A 19,519-nucleotide genomic window follows, 5' to 3' on the forward strand; every position below is an offset into this window, starting at 1 on the left:
CAGACAAATGGCTTAGTTGTTTTAACCTCTTTTAGGCTGATAAAAAGTGACTGGACTTTCACACTGGGTTTCACAGACAGAAGCAACAGACAGGGAGAATGCTCATAGACTTAAAGCAAGGAAAGTGATTTGGTTTGGATCTGAAGGTTTTCGAGGTAATGGCAACAGAGTGGAGACAGCATGGAGAGGAGGTGGTGGTAAGTACTCACGAATGGTTAAATCCATCACTTGGGAGGCCAAGCAGAAGACAGGGTGTTCATACATTTCTCTCTTTTTCCCTATAAAAGAGGATTTGGGCATGCAAGAGGCTTAGGTCAGAGAGGTAAAGAGGTCAAAGGTTAGAGGAAAATGTTACATCAGGTTAAAAGGAGAAAAGATTTAAAGTATTTTGGGACACACAGAGAAGGGTGTTTTTTTTTTTTTTTTTCCGAATTTTGCTGGATTAACCATTCAGCATGCCCATATGTCACAGATTGGGACTGTGATGTTGTACAGTTTATTTTTGTGCTTTTTAGGGATTTTTGTACTCTTTGCAAGACTTAAATGATCCAAACATAAAAGGAAAGAAAACTGACGGAATTTGGCTTAAGATACTAAGCATTCAAGCCTTAAGTATCCAAGGCACGTAAAAGTTTTCCTCACAAACATAGTCTTTGAAAATGTACCACTACCACCTGAATTTGATACCTTTATTTATATTGGTCAATTTTTTTTTTAAATGACTCCGTTGTTGGGAGTTGAAATTTTGAACTTGAATAGTAATGAGCGGTAGCCTTTGAGGTAGAAGTAAAATAACCTTACTATGCTTGTGAGAGAAAACCAGACTCATGCAACTGGTGGATGTTGGGTTGTTAAGAGTTAACAATCCCAGCATGCTCTTTTATTGGCATAGCAACCACTTTCAGAAAGGCAGAGGGAAAATGGCTGTGCCAATAACGAGTAAGGAGGGAAAGAAGCGAAGAGCAGGTAGTGTGGGATGAGGAACTTCTCTAAACAGAGAGCTGGAAAAGAAAAGGATTGTTGCTTCAAAGTATTCCCAGACCTAAAAGTCACAGTGCAGAAAAAAAAAGGGCAAAGTATTCACACAACTGAGAAAAACTGCGGCACAAAAGAAGAGCTATAGTGTTCTACGTTGGAAATGAATGCATTTTTACTTACAGATTTTTTTTTAAAGATTTGTTTTGCATTGACTTATCTGAAAGAAGAGAGCAGATCTTACCAACGAGTTAGCACTTACTAAAGAAAGAACAGCTCTGACAAGGCAAAGTTTGTAAAGGAGGAAAATTATCCTGGAAACATACTCCTCCCACGTCCAATCAGCCATGTTTTTATATTTTATATAACAAGGGAATTGATGTCTTTGTTTTGCCAACCAAAGCGCCTTTAATTCAACATCCAAATCCACAACAACAACAAAACCTGCATACTTTTATTTGTATCAGTCATCTCTAGGACAAGATCTATTCAAGAGAAAAATCCCTTTAGTGCCCAATTCTTAAGTGTTTCTCACTGGGCAAAGTTTAATAACTTCTCTTTCAGCCATTCCTTCAGCATTGTCAGGTGGGCAAAGTTAAGACCCACTTGACCTACAAAGGACTTGGACAAAGAAACCCTTTCAACGTACAAAGGACTGCAAAAACCAACAACACATTTTACCAAACAATTTATAAGCTATAAATACTTGTTAAAATGTACATTTGCAGAGCTATGCCACAAATCTAAACCACTTTATTTTTTAGATCAACAAATTAACCCAGTTTGAAATAAACAAAAAAATTCATAGCAACATATGTTCACTGCAAACCAATACTTTCTGGTTGACCAAACAGCAAAACACTAAACTCCTCCAATTTCCAAAAAATCTAAGTACAGAAATACACATTGACAGGTGGTATTCCAAGACAAAACATAGACAAATATTACAATTGCCAATATTTTATAAAACATGTATTAAAAAGACCTTGCACATGAATCAACCAGTCATCTTTCTGTGCTAAGTAAACGTTTGATGAACCAAGTGAACCAGTGAGCTTCCTGCAAAGTTATAAAATGAGTCTCTTACCTTCAATTTTGGCATATTCTGATAGTCTTGTGTAGTTGACTAAAGCAGCTTGCTCCAGGCATTTCCGGATAACATTTTTCACATCCTCTTGAGGAACTGGAGTAACTATATCTTTCATTAAAACCTTAATAACAGGAGATCAGTAGAACAGGAGGTGAAACGTACAGGTCTTTTTAAAGGCAAAAGGACAAACTTCTAATATTTTTAGGAGTTAAAAAAATAAATATATTTTGCTTTTAGAATGTAAGTCACTATAGTTAGGGACAATAGACCGTGCTTTAGCTCAACTAAATATTATCCTTGTTTATTTTTCTCTCCTAATAAACAATTACCATGTGCTCCAAACACTTTCATGGTCTTCAGAGTGGTTGATCAAAGGGTATGACCATAATAAGTTTATTGGTGCAAGAGGGGGAACTATTACACCTCTGTAAGGAGAAATGACTGCTTACCCTCTCCAACAAGGATAAAGTTGCTTTTAATGCTCCTTCTGGTCGGCCAAATGGAAAGCAATACCTACAAATAAAGGAATATACAAATTTCCTCTGTGTAAATCCTATTTCCAGGGAGTGAGCTAATTAAGTTACATGTTTTTTTTTTTTCACTTTTTAAGAGATGCTTTACCTAAAATGTGTGATTTGATTTTCCAGCAACAAGCGAAGTCTTTCCTTGATTTCTTCAAATCGCTCTTTTTCTTCAACTGTAACCGTTCCTATGCCATCAGGCCTGGAGGACAAGAGGAGGAAATGAGTGACTTGGTTGGTTCACCTACTGACACAAGAAGCAGCATACAGTGCACAGTCAGAGCTGATGAGACTGTGCAGTAAACCTGTCTGTGTGAGTCATGCTACAAGACAGAGCATCAAAATCTATAGGAATATATATTTGGACAATTAAAAGGGGAAAACTATGTCTATTACTATACTGCAAAATGAATCCTACAAATTTCACTATATGGTACTTAGATCCTGAGCAGTAATTTGTTATAACACCTAACATGATTAGTATTTAATCATTATTAATAATATTACTGCAAATAAAATTGCATTCATGACTTGCTGTACAGTTTCTAATGCTTGCTGTAAATTCATTGCTGCCTATACAAAAAAATCCCGCCATTCAGAAACCTTCATCCAACATAACCCCTCATGGGAATCATTCCCACCAAATAGTATGCAACAGCCCCGATGAAGGGGGAGTCAATTCCAATGAAACACGTTGGCTTGACAAACATGTTGCTAATTTTTATTAAAGATCTATGGACCATATTTTTCCCTTGTCACCGGGCACTGCTTTCTTTTTATCTAAGTCTAAAAGCTGTAAACTGAAGGAAGAGAGAAGATCTTACTAACAAGTGCAAACGTAAAGGAGGTAGTTAACTTAAAGTGTAAGGCAAGCCCAACATTTTTTTTTTGTTTTTTTGTCGAATGTGGAAGGATTACTTTTGCCTGGTTTCTAATAGCACATAGATCAGGTCTCCATAAAGGATAGCTTCACCTGATTCTGTACACCTGTCTGTTTTGATATGATATGATATGTGAATTGAAAGAAAAACGGTTGTCACTAGAAACATGTGAGAAGGTGAGAAGATATCATCCACTGGGTAAACCTGTCCTGGTGACAACTGTTTAAGATGGGCTATCTCCTTGCTTTGGTGAGCCCTCTAAAGCTAAGAACACACAAGCTGAATGTCGAGCAGCATCAACCGGTTCAATAGTCATTTGGCTCATGTGTACTGCAGCGGGTCCGACAGAAGCCGGCTTCTGTTGAAGGGAGATGGCCAAAAAAGGTCTGCCGACCGACCCCTGGTCTGCACTTTCAACCAATGGCTGAGAGTGCTGACCGGAGTGTTCTGGGGAGGGGAGGCACCCCCCTATCAAAAATCAATAGAACAGCAAGGGAGATTGCTCTACTAACACTGCATAATTAGTACACTGGTTCTGACCTGAGCTGTCAGTTCTTTTTTTCGTTATGCCCACTGGGTTGAATGGAAAAAAGCTAGTAGTGTGTACAAGGCTTTACTTTCAGATGTGTCTCTAGGGGCTCCTGCTGCTGTCTCAGCCAATGAGGAGGGAGTGTCCCCATCCAGCCAAGGCTTTCATGAACATCGCTGGATCAGAGGGGGCTCATGTAAGGTCTGGGGGGGGGGGGGGGAAGCAGCACACAGACATTTTTTACATATATAGAATGCGTTAATGTAAAAAACCTTCAGCCTTTAGAACCACTTTAAGGTGGCCACACACAGATTGATATGATCATACAATGGATCATTCATTGTGACTAAAATGATCAAAAGCCACAGATCCTCAATTAAATTAATTTAATGAGCTCTTTTTCGAACTTGGTCAGTGTGGTAGAATATTACTGGTCACATCTGATTAATCAAACAAATATCTTCTTGTGTCAGGAGAACCTATTGTAATTCAGATTGATTGAGTGATCTTTTTTAACCACTTCAGCCCCGCCCCATTTAGCTGGCAAAAGACCAGAACACTTTTTGCGATTCGGCACTGCGTCGCTTTAACTGACAATTGCGTGGTCGTGCAACATGGCTCCCCAAAAAAAAATCGCAATAAGCTTTTATTGATTGGTTTGCGCAAAAGTTATTGCATCTACAAAAAAGAGGATAGTTTTATGTCATTTTTATTAATATTTTTTTTTTACTAGTAATGGCGGCAATCAGCGATTTCTATAGTGGCTGCGACATTATGGCGGACAGATCGGACCATTCACATTTATACAGCAATCAGTGCGATTAAAAATGCATTGATTACTGTGTAAATGTGACTGGTAGTGAAGGGGTTAACCACTAGGTGGAGCTGTAGGGGGTTAAGTGTGTCCTAAGGAGTGATTCTAACTGTGGGGGGAGGGGCTATGTGTGACACAACACTGATCACTGCTCCCGATTTCAGGGAGCTGTGATCAGTGTCAGTATCACTAGGCAGAACGGGGAAATGCTGATGTAAACAAACAAGTTCTTCCTCTCCGTGAGATGATCGGACAAACCACTTCTTAAAGGGCAACGTACAGGTATGTTAATATACCTGTACATGCCCTTCTGCCAACATATATCAGCGTGAGCCGGTTGGCAAGCGGTTAATAGATTATTCACATTTACTGTATAGCTGATAGATTGTATTTTTGATCTATAGTATCAGTAGATCACAGAGTGTGAAACAATGTGGTATGTGTTGCATTGTTTGAAACTCTAATCATTGATGAGTGTTTTGTTTGCTTTCACATATGTGTAAACTGATCATAAATCACATGTATGACCACTTTTAGTTTGTACTGTCCAAAACGTTTTAATTAAAAACTGCCATAACCTATCAGCAGCCCTCTGAACCCTTCTAAAACTCTTATGCAAATACTAACCTTCTAAAAGCCTGTATTTGCATAGGTTTAGAAAGGCCCCCAACCAGCCTTTCAACACAGAGGAACCCATGAAATAGTTCTCCAGTCTCAGGGAACCCCTGCTAAAAATGAGAAATCTACAACTCATGATACATTAGTGTGATGGTCAGTGGGAAGAATGGTCCTGACACTTGTGGTCATTGGAAAGAATTACCTCCTTACAGATAGTTAAAAAGATCAATAGTGTCAGTGGGAACTTATCTGAGAGGCAGAAATTGCCCAATGCTGAAGGAATCCCTAGCAACCTCTGGAGGAACCCTGGTTGAAAATCACTGCCCCCAACACATGATAGTGCATACAACTTTGGTAAGGACTGGGCTAATGATATTGCAGAGTTCCAAATGAGCTGTGAGTGTGATGGCTGTAAGGACAATCTTGTGCTTTATGGTCGGAAAAGGGCAGCTGAAATATTTGTTTTTCCACTTTAATCTGAGGTGCTATTTTAAAACGGCACAGGAGGAGCCGTTCCACAAACCACATCAAAAGAGTAATGATATTCTCTAGTAAAAGAGTAGAGAATGTCCAGCTAGGTTAGCAAATATAGGAGTTATCTTCACTATAGTCCACCAATCATGTCCAAGAAAAAATCTTACTTTAACCACCTCCTGGCTGCCGTATTGTGAAATGACAGGTGGAAGGCAGTTCTCTTGTTCTGGGACAAGGTCATATGACGTCAAGCTGTACATGGCGCATAACCAATCTTGGTAAAGAGCCAATGACGAGGCTTTTTACCCATGTGATCAGTTGTGTCCAATCACAGCTGATCTCATGTAAACAAGGAAATGTTGGTTATCGGTATTCCTCTCCTCACACTGACAGTGTGAGGAAAGGAGAGCTGATCAGTGGCATTTCCTTACAGGAGAGATCTGCACAGATAATCAGGGCACTGATCATCAATGCCCTGATTATCAGTGCAGCCCAATCAGTGCCCAGAAGTGATTCCAGTCAGTGCTCAGCGGTGATGCCAGTCAGTGCCCAGCAGTGATGCCAGTCAGTGCTGCCTTTTAGTGCCTGCTTATCAGTGCTGCCAATCGGTGCTCATTAGTGCTGCCAATTAGTGCCTATCAGTTCTGGCTATCAGTGCTGCATAATAGAATTTTGAAGTATGACATATTGGGTATCAATTTACTCGGCATAACATTATCTTTCACAATGCAGAAAAAAATTGGGCTAACTTTACTGCTGTCTTATTTTTTTATTCACAAAAATGTATTGTAAGACCACTGCATAAATACGGTGTCACATAAAGTATTGTAACGACCGCCATTTTATTCTCTAGGGTGTCTGGAAAAAAATATATAATATTTGGGGGATTCTAAGTAATTTTCTAGCAAACAAAAATTGATTTCAGCTTGTAAACAACACGTTTGAAAATTAGGCCCGGTTCTTAAATGGTTAAAACAGTGCTCTATGCAATGTGTATAGATTAATCCATACAACTAAGAATGAAATAGAATGGAGAAACTGTGAGCTGCTAAACGAAAGGCGTATAAGGTGACAGAGTACAAGTATACACTTCCTCTTGCTTTTATCCCCAGGCGGCTACATATTATAGATAGCCCTCGAATATTTACACCGCACCATAATCCATATGAATGGGACAAGAGACAAGTCTAATCCATTCACTAAAGAAATCAGCAGCCCAGACAACCATCGTTATTACTCGCTATTGTTGTCGCGCAAAGAGCGCGGATCCAATGATTACCTACGTCGTTCTATGTCAGCACAGTCTGTTTCTGGTAATATAAGTCTTGTGAAAACTGCACAAATGTTCGAAGTCGAGGCCTCCTCCAGTGAAGGGACTAAGCTTTGCAAATCCTCAGCACTAGTCTAGTTTAGTTACACAAAAGACTTGGCAAAGGATTACAAACCTTTAATGAACCTCCTGTCAGGGGTTAATTGGTTAGCTTTACTTCCCTTTCTTAAACAAATCAAAAGACCTTAAATTCCAAAAATTGCAATCTGTACTGTAATGTTTGAACGGCCTCTTAACAAGAGAGGCCTTTCACAAGAGAATATGGTTTCTTTGTACCCTCCACCGATCTTGCTACTGATAATGTGTGACATTTGTGGCTGCCACTTGGGAATACCAAAATATTCACATTTCAAAAAGAAACCAATAATACGCTTGAGCTACAAATCTGTCTTATGATATACAGGAATAATATGGATAACTCATAAAAAAAAAAAAAAAACAACTCACAAGTTTAGAAAACAACAGTCGTGCAGACAAAACAAATCTATAAGGATTTTTCAGTCCTTACCAGTCCTTAGATATGGCATTCTTTTTCAAGAGCTAAGTGCAGAAAAAAATACACATTGATCCTACCAGAAACCAAGTGTGCATGTAACTTCCCATGCAATGAACTGAAATAACAAACAATGATATTATTTTTCCCTGCTCTTTTCTGTAAACTACAAAACGACACACTTATATCATGACAAGGAGTGTTCTATAGTCCATATGAAGTGGGGGTGTTCTGTAGTCCAAGTCAGGAGAACAGCCTGGAGTAATGGTGATTTTTGTTTTTATAGATACGCTGCAGTCAGTGAGTGTGGTCACCCTAAAATAGGAAGTGTGTTACTGACAGGACTGGTAAGCTACAATATATTACATTTTCTAGTTTAGGGTTTAGATATGCTTTAACCACTTCAATACAGGGAACTTTCCCCCCTTCCTGCCCAGGACAATTTTCAGCTTTCAACGCTGTTGCATTTTAAATGACAATTGCACAGTCATGCAACACTGCATCCCAACAACCTTTTTATCATTTTTTCCCCCACAAATAGAGCTTTCTTTTGGTGGTATTTGATCACCACCGGGTTGTTGTTTTTTTGCGCTACAAATAAAAAGATACTGAAAAATGTTAAGGAAAAAAAGTTTTTCTTCGTTTCTGTTATAAAACTTTGTAAATAAGTAAGTTTTCTCCTTCTTGGGCACTGATGAGGCTGCATTGATGGGCACTGATGAGGTGTCACAGATGGGCACTATTGATGAGGCACTTATATGCAGCACTGATGGGCACAGATTGGCATTTCAATGGGCACTAATTGTCATTCCTGGTGGTCTCTAGGGGGCATCCCCGGTGGGATCTAGTGGGCACCCTTGATGGGTCTGCACTGATAATCAATGCTCTGATTATCAGCCCCATCCCCGTCAGGAGAACAGCCGTTTGGCTCTCCTCTACTTGTGTCTTGTCAGCAAGAGTAGAGTAAATGGCACTTCCTAGTTACCACGTGATAACGCACTCTATGCATTAAGATAAAAAGCCTTCTGTATGCAGCAGCCCCCCTCATACCTACCTGAGCCTCCTCTCTATCCAGTGATGCTGTAGGAGTGTCTTGGATGCCTGGGACTCCCCTCCTCACTGGCTGAGACAGCACTGCTCCGCCATTGGCTCCTGGTGCTGCCAAGTCAGTCAGCCAATGAGGACAGAGAGGGGGCAGGGGCAGGGCCGAAGCTCCATGTCTTAATGGCCACATGGAGCTGTAGCTCGGCTCGGGTGCCCCTGTTTGCTGTGGGGGGCACTTGTCAAGGGGGGAGGAATCAGGAGAGCTGAAGAGGGATCCGAGAAGGATCTGGGCTGTTCTGTGCAAATCCACTGCACAGTGCAGGTAAGTATAACATGTTTATTATTCTATGAATTAAAGTATTGATGCAAATTTTATATAAAACTAGATTTACTGTATTGATTTTAATGACTACATAACTGGATTGAAGAGCATGTTGTTTCATATTTGCCAAGAGTTTAGCTGTAAGTTGTAAAACGTATGTTGTTAAGAGTTTTATAAATAAAATTAAAGTGGGAGTTCCGCCGTTTTTTGTTTTTAAAAGTCAGCAGCTACAAATACTGCAGCTGCTGACTTTTAAAATATGGACACTTACCCGCCCAATCTCTCGATCGGCTCTCGAGTGCTGCTGCTGCCATGCTGCTTCACTTCCCAGTTCCCTACTGCGCATGTGCGAGTCGCGCTGCGCAATAAGGATGATCCCTGCTGTCTCTGGGATCCGTGTGTTTCCCAGCAGACAGCGGGGGCCCCGCAGGAAGTGGCGTAAATACCCGCAGGATCTGCGGCTATTTATGCCCGGAAGTGGGTGCAAATACCTGTATTATACAGTTATCTGCACCCCCTCCCCCCTGAAAGGTGCCAATTGTGGCACCAGAGGGGGGGAGGGTTCCAATGAGTGAAACTTCCACTTTAGGGTGGAGCTCCGCTTTAACTCTTGCAACAAGGACACAACCACACCATTGCCTTAACACCTGGTACCTAGAAATACTGAGGAAATTTTACCAAAGGGGCAGAGAAGTGTTTAACCACTTGCCATCCTCGCTATAGCCAAATGACGGCCACAGCGTGGACCTGAATTTCCAGGAGGCTGTCATATGACGGCCTCCCCTTTGCACGCTCCCTGCGCGTGCCCTGCAGGGCGTGCTCGGCACGAGCTGTGATCACCGAGTCACTGAGACTCGTCCCCTTACCACGTGATCAGCTGTCAGCTAATGACAGCTGATCACAAGATGTAAACAAAAGCTCAGTAATCATTTATTTTCTCCTCACGCTGTCAAAAAAAGCCGACTTATCTGCAAGGGACATCAGTCCGGAAGAGGACAATTGTGCCTCATCTGTGCAAACCAGTACTCCCTGCCAGTGCCCACCAGTGGCACTTATTAATGTCCATGAGTGGCACCTATCAATGCCCACAAGTGCCACCTATCAATGCCCACCAGTGGTGCCAATTAGTGCCACCTAGCAGTGCTGCCTATCAATGTAACCAATCAGTGTCCATTATTGCCACCCATCAGTGCTCATTACTGACACCCATCAGTGCCCATCACTGCCAACTATCGGTGCCCATCAGTGCCGCCTCATCAGTGCCGCCTCATCAGCGTATATCAATGAAGGAGAAAAATTACCTGTTTGCAAAATTTTATAGCAAAATATAAAATAAAATAAAAACTTTTTTTTTAATTCGGTCTTTTTAATTTTTTTTAACAAAAAATAAAAGAAGTGATCAAATACCATCAAAAGAAGGCTCTATTTGTGGGGAAAAAAAGATAAAATAATTTATTTGGGTACAGTGTTGTATGACCGCGCAATTGTCATTCAAAGTGCATCAGCGCTGAAAGCTGAAAATTGGTCTGGACAGGAGGGGGGTTTAAGTGCCCAGTAAGCAAGTGGTTAAAGTATTGTAATGTATTGAGACCCACCAATAAAGCATGGGCTGGTTCTGGATAAAGTGGAGAGGTATTAAAACACCTGCCAGGTTTTCATTACTGTCTGTGCCCCTGTCAGGGAGACTCACCCTCCTAATTTGTCTTGTTTCCTATAATCACTGAAAAATAAATCCCAAATGTTGAGATGTCCCCAGAACAGGAATAGATGGGAAATTTTCTAAAGAGGACACTAGTTATGGTGACCCTGGTGGAACAGGAAGTGAAGGGAAAACTCTTCGAACGAGACACAGACAGCAAAGTAAAAAAAAAAAGTATCTTTAGTACTACTTTAACCCCTTCTGGACCGCCCCATGCAGATATACTGTATCTGTACGTTATTTCATGCATGGGGTCTGGGTCGCGTGAGCACTGCCAGCGATCCCTCCCGCTGTGATTGAACATAGTGGGAGCCAATTCAGCGGGTCCGGCAGACACAATGTCCGCCAGGAACCGCTGATTGTTCTAAGGAAAGGTAGAACGGTGGTCTGCATATACAAACAAGTCGAAGCACCCAACCACAGTTAGAAAGCACCCCCTGATGTTAACCCCTCCCCAGCCAGTGGCATTAGTACAGTGACAGTGCAATTTTTTATTAGCATTGATCATTGTATTGGTGTCACTGGTGCGGAAAAAGGGTCAGTTAGGAGTCCGATTTGTCCACCGCAATGTCGCAGTCCCACCTAAAAACGCTGATTGCCACCATTAGTAGTAAAAAATAAATATAAATTCCATAAATATATCCCATAGTTTGTAGACACTATAACATTTCGGCAAACCAATCAATATAGCATATTGGCCTAAATTGATCAAGACATTTACATTTAAAAAAAAAAAATTCTGGACCGACCCAGTCCTGAGCTCCGTGACTGTGGCCAGCGGACCCAATCACTGCTGGTGTCCCGCAATTGGGTCACAGAGCTGGAGAACGAGGAGAGGTCTGTGTAAACGAACCTCTCCCCATGCTTCCTACTGAGCCTGTCACTGATCGTCTGTTCCCTGTTATAGTTAAAGACAATCAGTGACGTCAGACGTCAAGCCACGCCCCCTACAGTTAAAAAAAACACACACTTAACCACTAGGGGGCGGGGAGGGGTTAACTCCTTCACTGCCAGTGTCATTTACACAGGAACTGTAGCACTGATTGCTGTATAAATGGCAATGGTCCCAAAAATGTGTCAAAAATGTCCGATGTATCCGCCATAATGTAGCAGTCACAATAAAAATCGCTAATCGCCGCCATTACTAGTAAAAAAATTTTTATAAAAATGCTATAAAACCCTATTTTGTAAATGCTATAACTTTTGCACAAACCAATCAATGATAGCTGATTGTGATTTTTTTTAACCAAAAATATGTAGAAGAATACGTATCGGCCTAAACTGAGGAAAAACAATTTTTTTATATATTTTTGGGGGAAATTTATTATAGCAAAAAATTTTTTCTCAAAATTGTCGCTCTATTTTGGTTTATAGCGCAAAAAATAAAAACCGCAGAGGTGATCAAATACCACCAAAAGAAAGCTCTATTTGTGGGGAAAAAAAGGACGCCAATTTTGTTTGGGAGCCATGTTGCACGACCGCGCAATTTTCATTTAAAGCGATGAAGTGCCGAATCGCAAAAAGGGGCTGAAAATTGGTCCGGGGCTTAAGTGGTTAAGGGCGTTATCTGTTATCTGAAACTGTTAACCTTGAAACACCATCTTGATGTATTTTTAATTTGTTCATTAAATAATTTTATATATTTATTATATATATATATATATATTATTTATATATATATATAATAATTTTACAGCGCACCTGTCATTGCTGCAGGAATTATGTTTGCACTCATTTAAAATTATCTCTAAAAATATCATATAAACATTATCATGATATATGTCTATCCACAGGTCAGCTCCTGCCACATTTAAAAGTTGGAAGTCTCATGGATGTCTCGAAGGGCCTGCCAAGCGAGAGCCATCAAGAGTACAAGGACTTCCTGTCTCAAACAGCTGTGGATTAGATCACATCTGACATGACAAGCATCTCTTGGATCTACCTTTCAAATTTTTGGCAAACCATTTTCTCACTGTCTTTCACAAAGTTGACATATTCGGCAGCACTATAGGAAAGATGTCATGTTGCCTGCTTTTCAAGTTGTTGTCACAGTGCATAGCACCAGTTCTGTCATCTTTACTCGCCTCACAATCTCCCATCTTGAGCCGTGTCACAAATAATAATGCTTTCAGTGGTTTTGTCAAATTTCAGATACTATCAGCCGGCTACATATCTATCGAGTCTCTAGTTATGATCATGTTCAGCTGCTCAACTGCATTTCCTTAATATGAATTCTTTACCCACTTAATCATTACTTATTAATTCTAGAATTTATTTTAAAAAGATACCACTTCTGGGTTTAAAAAAAAAAAACTAATTCATTTTTTCAAAGAAAAAACTATGTTTATTTATTTTTTAGTATATCTTTACATTACTTAATTAATAAACCCACAAAACGTTCAAAAATATATATATAAAAAGAAAGTGCTTGTAGAATAATAAAACAGAGTAATTCCTGTTCATGTAGGGCAAACACTAATAAATTCATAATAAATAAAATTTGTTTACTAAGGCAGAAATCCTAAGGCTATTGAAGATGCAGAGATGTGAGATGTGCTACTAAATTAAATATATTGGAGTTGATTTACTAAGAGTACAGAATGTTCACTTTACAAAATGAGTGTACTTAGCTTAGTAAATAAAGTGAAGCTGGGTTACTTCAATCATTTCAAAAATGTGACTGGCAAATACAAGTAAATGCCTGGTAATTGCAATAAAATTGGCTGGCAAGTGTGCCTATATGAATAAGGATAAGTGGTTTACTCGCAGGAGTAAAATTCAAGAACCAGGATGCGGGTGGACTACGATCAGATAAGGTTTTATTGTGCACACAGAAATAACACATTGGCAGTAAGGTGGTAGATCTTTTTTTTTAAAGTCAGCTTTGCATAATTCAAATGTTAACATAGGGGGTTATTTACGAAAGGCAAATCCACTTTGCACTGAAAGTGCACTTGGAAGTACAGTCACTCTAATTTTAAGGGGTAGATCTGAAATGAGGGGAAGCGCTGCTGATTTTATCATCCAATCATGTGCAAGCTAAAATGCTGTTTTTTATTCTCCTTGCATGTCCCCCTCGGATCTACAGCGACTGCACTTCCAAGTGCACTTTTAGTGCAAAGTGGATTTTCCTATAGTAAATAACCCCCTCGTCTTTTTTATTTTATTTTTTTATTATTATTATTGGAAATTCTGTTCAGCCTGTCTAGTGATCCGGACAGTGCAAGGAGTTCCTGGACTTCTCAGCAGACAAGACATCAGCTAAGCCGGAATATGAAAAAAACAACAAAAAAAAGGTCCAGGACTTGCCCTTTGCCCCTGCGAAATGACAATGAAATAGCAAGTGCACACAAATGAGGCCATCCATATGTTCCTGCCTTTGTAACCATATTCTAAAAAGTGCTGTACAAAGTAACTGAGTTCTGATTGGCTTAGAGTGTTGTTTTTTTCATTTTTTTTGCTTTAAGCAGTGTTGTGCAGGGGAAGAGCCTGATATCAAGACATATTGAGTACTTATGCCAGTTCTATGTAAAATACATTTAATAATATTATAATGTACCCAACTGGTATATATAGAGCAGTGGTCTCCAAACTGCAGCCCTGCTTGCCTTTATCAGGACCTTAAAGCACTATCCCTCCTACTGACACCAACGATGGGGCCATATTCCTCCAACTGATAACAATGATGGGGCCATATTCCTCTCACTGACACCAATGATGGGGCACAATTCCTCCTACTGACACCAATGATGGGACACTATTCCTCCCACTGACACCAATGATGGGACACTATTCCTCCCACTGACACCAATGATGGGGCACTATTCCTCCCACTGACACCAATGATGGGACACTATTCCTCCCACTGACACCAATGATAGGGCACTATTCCTCCCACTGACACCAATGATGGGGCACTATTCCTCCCACTGACACCAATGATGGGGCACTATTCCTCCCACTGACACCAATGATGGGACACTATTACTCCCACTGACACCAATGATGGGGCACTAATCCTCCCACTGACACCAATGATGGGGCACTATTCCTCCCACTGACATCAATGATGGAGTACTATTCCTCCATTCTCACCAATGATGGGGCACTATTCCTCCCACTGACACCAATGATGGCGTATTATTTCTCCCTCTGATACCAATGATGGGACATTAATCTTCCTACTGACCACATATTTTAAATCACACTGACCACCCAGCCTGAGACATTGTGGACTCCCATCAACGATGGGGCTTTTTTTTACACTCATTGGCCACAGTACGGCCCTCCTAAAGTCTGAAAGGCAGAAAACTGGTCCTTTGTTTAGGAAGTTTGGAGAACCCTTGATATAAGACAACTTTTAAAGACAACCATAACATGACAAGAAAACTATGCACTTCTGATACAAAATACTGTTGATACAAAATAAATAAAATCTATACTATTGCAAATTTTGCATTGGATCATTTTTTTCATGTTTTCAATAAACAAACATTGACTCAACAGTCACTGTTATAATGTAATTTAAAGTAGAGCTCCACCCAAAAGGAGGAGCTCCACTTGTTCGCACTCACCCTCGATCTACTGCCACATTTGCCACTTTTTTGGGGGGGGGGTACCTGGTTTTGACAACTACCCGCTCCCACTTCTGAGTAGGCTCGCCGTCAGTGATCTACAAAATTTCCAACCCCATCTTCTCCCCCCCCGCTGCATTCTGGGACACACACAGGTCCCAGAACATGGCGGGACACTTTAGAAAGTGCAGTGCGACTCACACATGTGCAATACGAAACCCATCTGTCAAGCTGGAAGGCTTACTTACAATGCTGGCAGCTGCACCCGAAGCCAACTGACGAATTGGCTTGGTGTGTCAACATCGCGGGATCCCTGGACAGGTAAGTGTCCTTATATTAAAAGTCAGCAGTTTCAGCATTTGTAGCTACTGACTTCATTTTTTTTTTTTACAGACTGGAGCTCCTCTTTAACGCAAGGGAGAGTCTGGTGAAGTGAAAACAAGTCTAATTACATTAGTATCAGTATCGGTGCCGATAGTGAGTATTTGCAGGAGTACTTGTACTCCTGCAAATGCTCCCAATGCCGATGTGGCAGGTGGGGAAGTTATAATCACAGATCTCCCTGTGTGGCTTTCAATAAAGCAGCTGACAGTCGCTTCTCCTCCTTTCCCCTCCGCGTTTTTCAGCTGCTTTACTGAAAGCCACACAGGGAGATCTGTGATTATAACTTCCCCCACTGGCGCATTGATTGTTCCTGAGTATCCCCTGTATTCTCCTCTGGCTCCCCTTTGTGTCCTCCTCTGTGCTCCTCCTTGGGCTCCTCTGGTCTCCCCCTCCTGTCCTCCTCCATTACCCCTCAGTGTGCTCCTCCAATCCCCCCCTTTCCTCCTCTGGATCCCTTCTGTGTGCTTCTCTGGTCCCCTCCGTCCACCTCAGTTCACCCTCCGTGTGCTCCTCCAATCCCCCCTGTCCTCCTCCGGTCCCCTTCTGTGTGCTCCTCTGGTCCCCCCCATCCTCCTGCATTCCCCCTCTGTGTACTTCTCCAGGCCGCCCTGTCCTCCTCCGCCCCCCCCCCCCCCCCACTGTCCCAGATCTTTTAGGATGGAGAGCAGAGGAAGGAGCCTTTTTTCGAATGCACAGAGTCAGTGATTGTCCATTCATAACTGAGCATCGTAAATTATGTTTTCGATGCTTCAGTTTATAAATGGAGAGGAGCCACTGTCTTCTGCCCATTCATCTTCAGTGCAGCTGAGGCTGCTGAGAAAGGAACTGGGGAATCTCTATCCTCAGTCCCTTTCCATGTCTCTAAGAGGAGATGTCAAGAGTCTGGTTAGACCCCCGACATCTCACCAAAGCCCCCTTACCCCCCCAACAGGGTTGAATAAAAACAAAAAATATGCACAAAAAGGAAACATTGCAATAAATAAATATTCTAACGTAAAATTGTAAAAAAAAGAAAAAAAGAAATAAACACCGACACGGACTGTCCACCAAAAAAATATAAAAAAATGAACAATTGTAAAAAATAAAAAGCTACTGACACAGTCCACGCCTCACCAGTGCCACCTATCAGTGCCCATCAGCACTGCACATTAGTGCCACTGTCACATGACACAAAAAATGTATCAGTAATCAATATCTGCGAGTACTTGAAAAAAGTATCGGTACTTGTACTTGGTCTTAAAAAAGTGGTATCGGGACAATTCTAATAACGACCCCAAACACACTTCCAAGACGACCACTGCTTTTCCAAAGAAGCTGAGGGTAAAGGTGATGGACTGGCTAAGCATGTCTCCAGACCTAAACCCGATTGAGCATCTGTGGGGCATCCTCAAACGGAAGGTGGAGAAGCGCAAGGTCTCTAACATCCACCAGCTCCGTGATTTCATAATGGAGGAGTAGAAGAAGACTCCAGTGGCAACCTGTGAAGCTCTGATGCACTCCATGCCCAAGAGGGTTAAGGCAGTGCTGGAAAATAATGGTGGTCACACAAAATATTGACACTTTGGATCCAATTTGGATTTTCACTTAGGGGTGTACTCAGTTTTGTTGCCAGCGGTTTATATATTAATGGCTGTGTTAAGTTATTTTGAGGGGACAGCAAATTTACACTGTTATACAAGCTGTACACTCACTACTTTACATTGTAGCAAAGTGTCATTTCTTCAGTGTTGTCACATGAAAACACAGAATAAAATATTTACAAAAATCTGAGGGGTGTACTCACTTTTGTGAGATACTGTATCTGCCACTATATGGCATTTTGTGGTCAGTGTGTTTTTACCAGTTCCACTTTTGTAAGTATACAATTTTTATCTATTTTATTTGCCCAAGTAAATTTTTTGCCGCAATGCATTAGATGCTTGCGCCTTCCTGTCTACTTGTTTTTGAAGGCACTTACAGAACTACAGGGAGGCACTGAGTAGGGCCATGGTCAGGCTGAGGCCACTTATTCAATAAACTATTCCTCTAAAGCCTGAGTGAATCTGTCTGAAAGCTGCCCATATATTAGTAGATTTTCCATTCTGCTCCTTTAGATTTTATTGTTGCTACTGTTGAAAACAAATGTCGATTTGACCCCAATAATGTTTAGAAAGATGAAGTGATGTTTTTAAAAATAAAAAAAAGTTGGGAGCCGAGGTACAACCAGCCTCAAGATCCCGGAGACGTCTTATAGCGTATGTATTTACAGCAGCAAAAATCACAATAGCGAGATCATGGAAATCGGCAGTGGTGCCGTTCGACCAGCTCAGACATAAACTCTCCTGGATTATGCTTAACCCTTTCCCGCCGAGCGCACGCAGATATGCGGCCCCAAATACCTGGGCTGTTTTCCGGGGGGCCGCATATCTGAGTACATGTGCTCTGGCCGGGATCGCGCCGGTTCCCGTGCACGCAGCGAGGAGAACCGAGTGTCAGTTACACCTTCGGGTCTCGGACTAATGATTGACAGGTGGGAGAACCCACCCCCAGTCATGTGATCGCTGTGACAGCCAATCACAGTGAGCACATGAATGGGAAGCCTGTCAATCAGCTTCAGAGTATCTCTTTCTCCTCAGATCGTCTGTGAGGAGAAATTGATACAGTTCTTTCAGTTCTTTCAGAGAGAAAAAAAAAAAAAAAAGTTCTAATCAGTCCACAGGTCTCAGAGTAGGCTCTGATCACCCCTGTTAGCATTAGTTAGGTTAGTGCAGTGACAGCTTCAGTTCAGTAATAGTGACAGTTTCAGTTTAGAGTATTTTGTATTGTCATTGTCACCACTAGTGTCAGTAGTCTCAGCGTCAGCGATTGTCGCAGTTCATCTCAGCGTCAGCGATTGTCGCAGTTCATCTCAGCGTCAGCGATTGTCACAGTTCATCTCAGCGTCAGCGATTGTCGCAGTTCATCTCAGCGTCAGCGATTGTCACAGTTCATCTCAGCGTCAGAGCTTGTCACAGTTCATCTCAGCGTCAGCGATTGTCACAGTTCATCTCAGCTTGTCACAGTTCATCTCAGCGTCAGCGCTTGTCGCAGTTCATCTCAGCGTTAGCGTTTCAGTCAGCAGTGTTTTATTTTAAAAAAAATTATATATATATATATATATATATATATATATATATATATATATAAAGTTTTACATTTATTACTGTTTTAGTGTGTGGGGTGTAGTTTGTGCCCACACTGCCATTTGTGTCTGCACAAGTGTGAGTTAGTGCCTCGGCCAGTATCAGTGCTCCTGTCAGTGTCATTGATAAGGTCAGTGTTTTAGGAAAAAATTTTTAGATTTTAGTAACAAAAAGGTTTACTTTTGCATAGTTTGGGGTCTGTAGAGTGCCTAAAAAAAATGGCAAGTAGGCGATATACTGTTGAAGAGGCATATGCCCTCCTGTGCTCGGACAGTGAAACTGAGTTGGGCTCAGCAGATGAGGATTTCATCTGTGACAGTGAAAGTGTCAATTCAGGCAGCTCTTCCGACTATGAAAGGCCTGTTACGAGAGGGCAGCAAGATGACGTACAGGGTAGCACCCCATCAATTGCACAGCAGTACACCTCTCAGTGGATACCAGCAAACTCTTTCACCCCTCAAATACCAACATTTACAGCTTCACCGGGCATAAATATCAATGTTGAAAATTTTGGCCCTGTGGATTTCTTCAAGATATTTGTGGATGATGAGCTCCTACAGCACATGGTTGATTAAACTAACCTTAATGCCACCCAGTTTATAGCACAAAA

The 19,519-nt window shown here is 41.3% G+C and overlaps 1 protein-coding gene across 23 annotated transcripts in view; it reads right to left on the reverse strand.

Annotated features, from left to right (window-relative positions):
* The window catches only part of CADPS (calcium dependent secretion activator), a 624,105-nt gene that overhangs the window by 175,873 nt on the left and 428,713 nt on the right, over positions 1-19,519 (reverse strand). For 12 of the 23 annotated variants that reach the window (XM_077451917.1, XM_077451920.1, XM_077451911.1 and 9 more), the window contains 4 exons: positions 2,687-2,788; positions 2,515-2,578; positions 2,063-2,186; positions 210-278 (listed from right to left, as the gene is read on the reverse strand). In XM_077451917.1, coding sequence (XP_077308043.1) covers positions 210-278; positions 2,063-2,186; positions 2,515-2,578; positions 2,687-2,788 — 359 coding nt within the window. The remainder of the gene's footprint in view (positions 1-209; positions 279-2,062; positions 2,187-2,514; positions 2,579-2,686; positions 2,789-19,519) is intronic. The other 11 variants (XM_077451928.1, XM_077451914.1, XM_077451931.1 and 8 more) reach the window with 1 other exon arrangement.

The sequence above is a fragment of the Lithobates pipiens genome, unplaced genomic scaffold, assembly GCF_037356315.1.
Source record: "Lithobates pipiens isolate NorthernLeopardFrog02 unplaced genomic scaffold, aLitPip1_a1.2 Scaffold_23, whole genome shotgun sequence".
Lineage (NCBI taxonomy): Eukaryota > Metazoa > Chordata > Amphibia > Anura > Ranidae > Lithobates > Lithobates pipiens.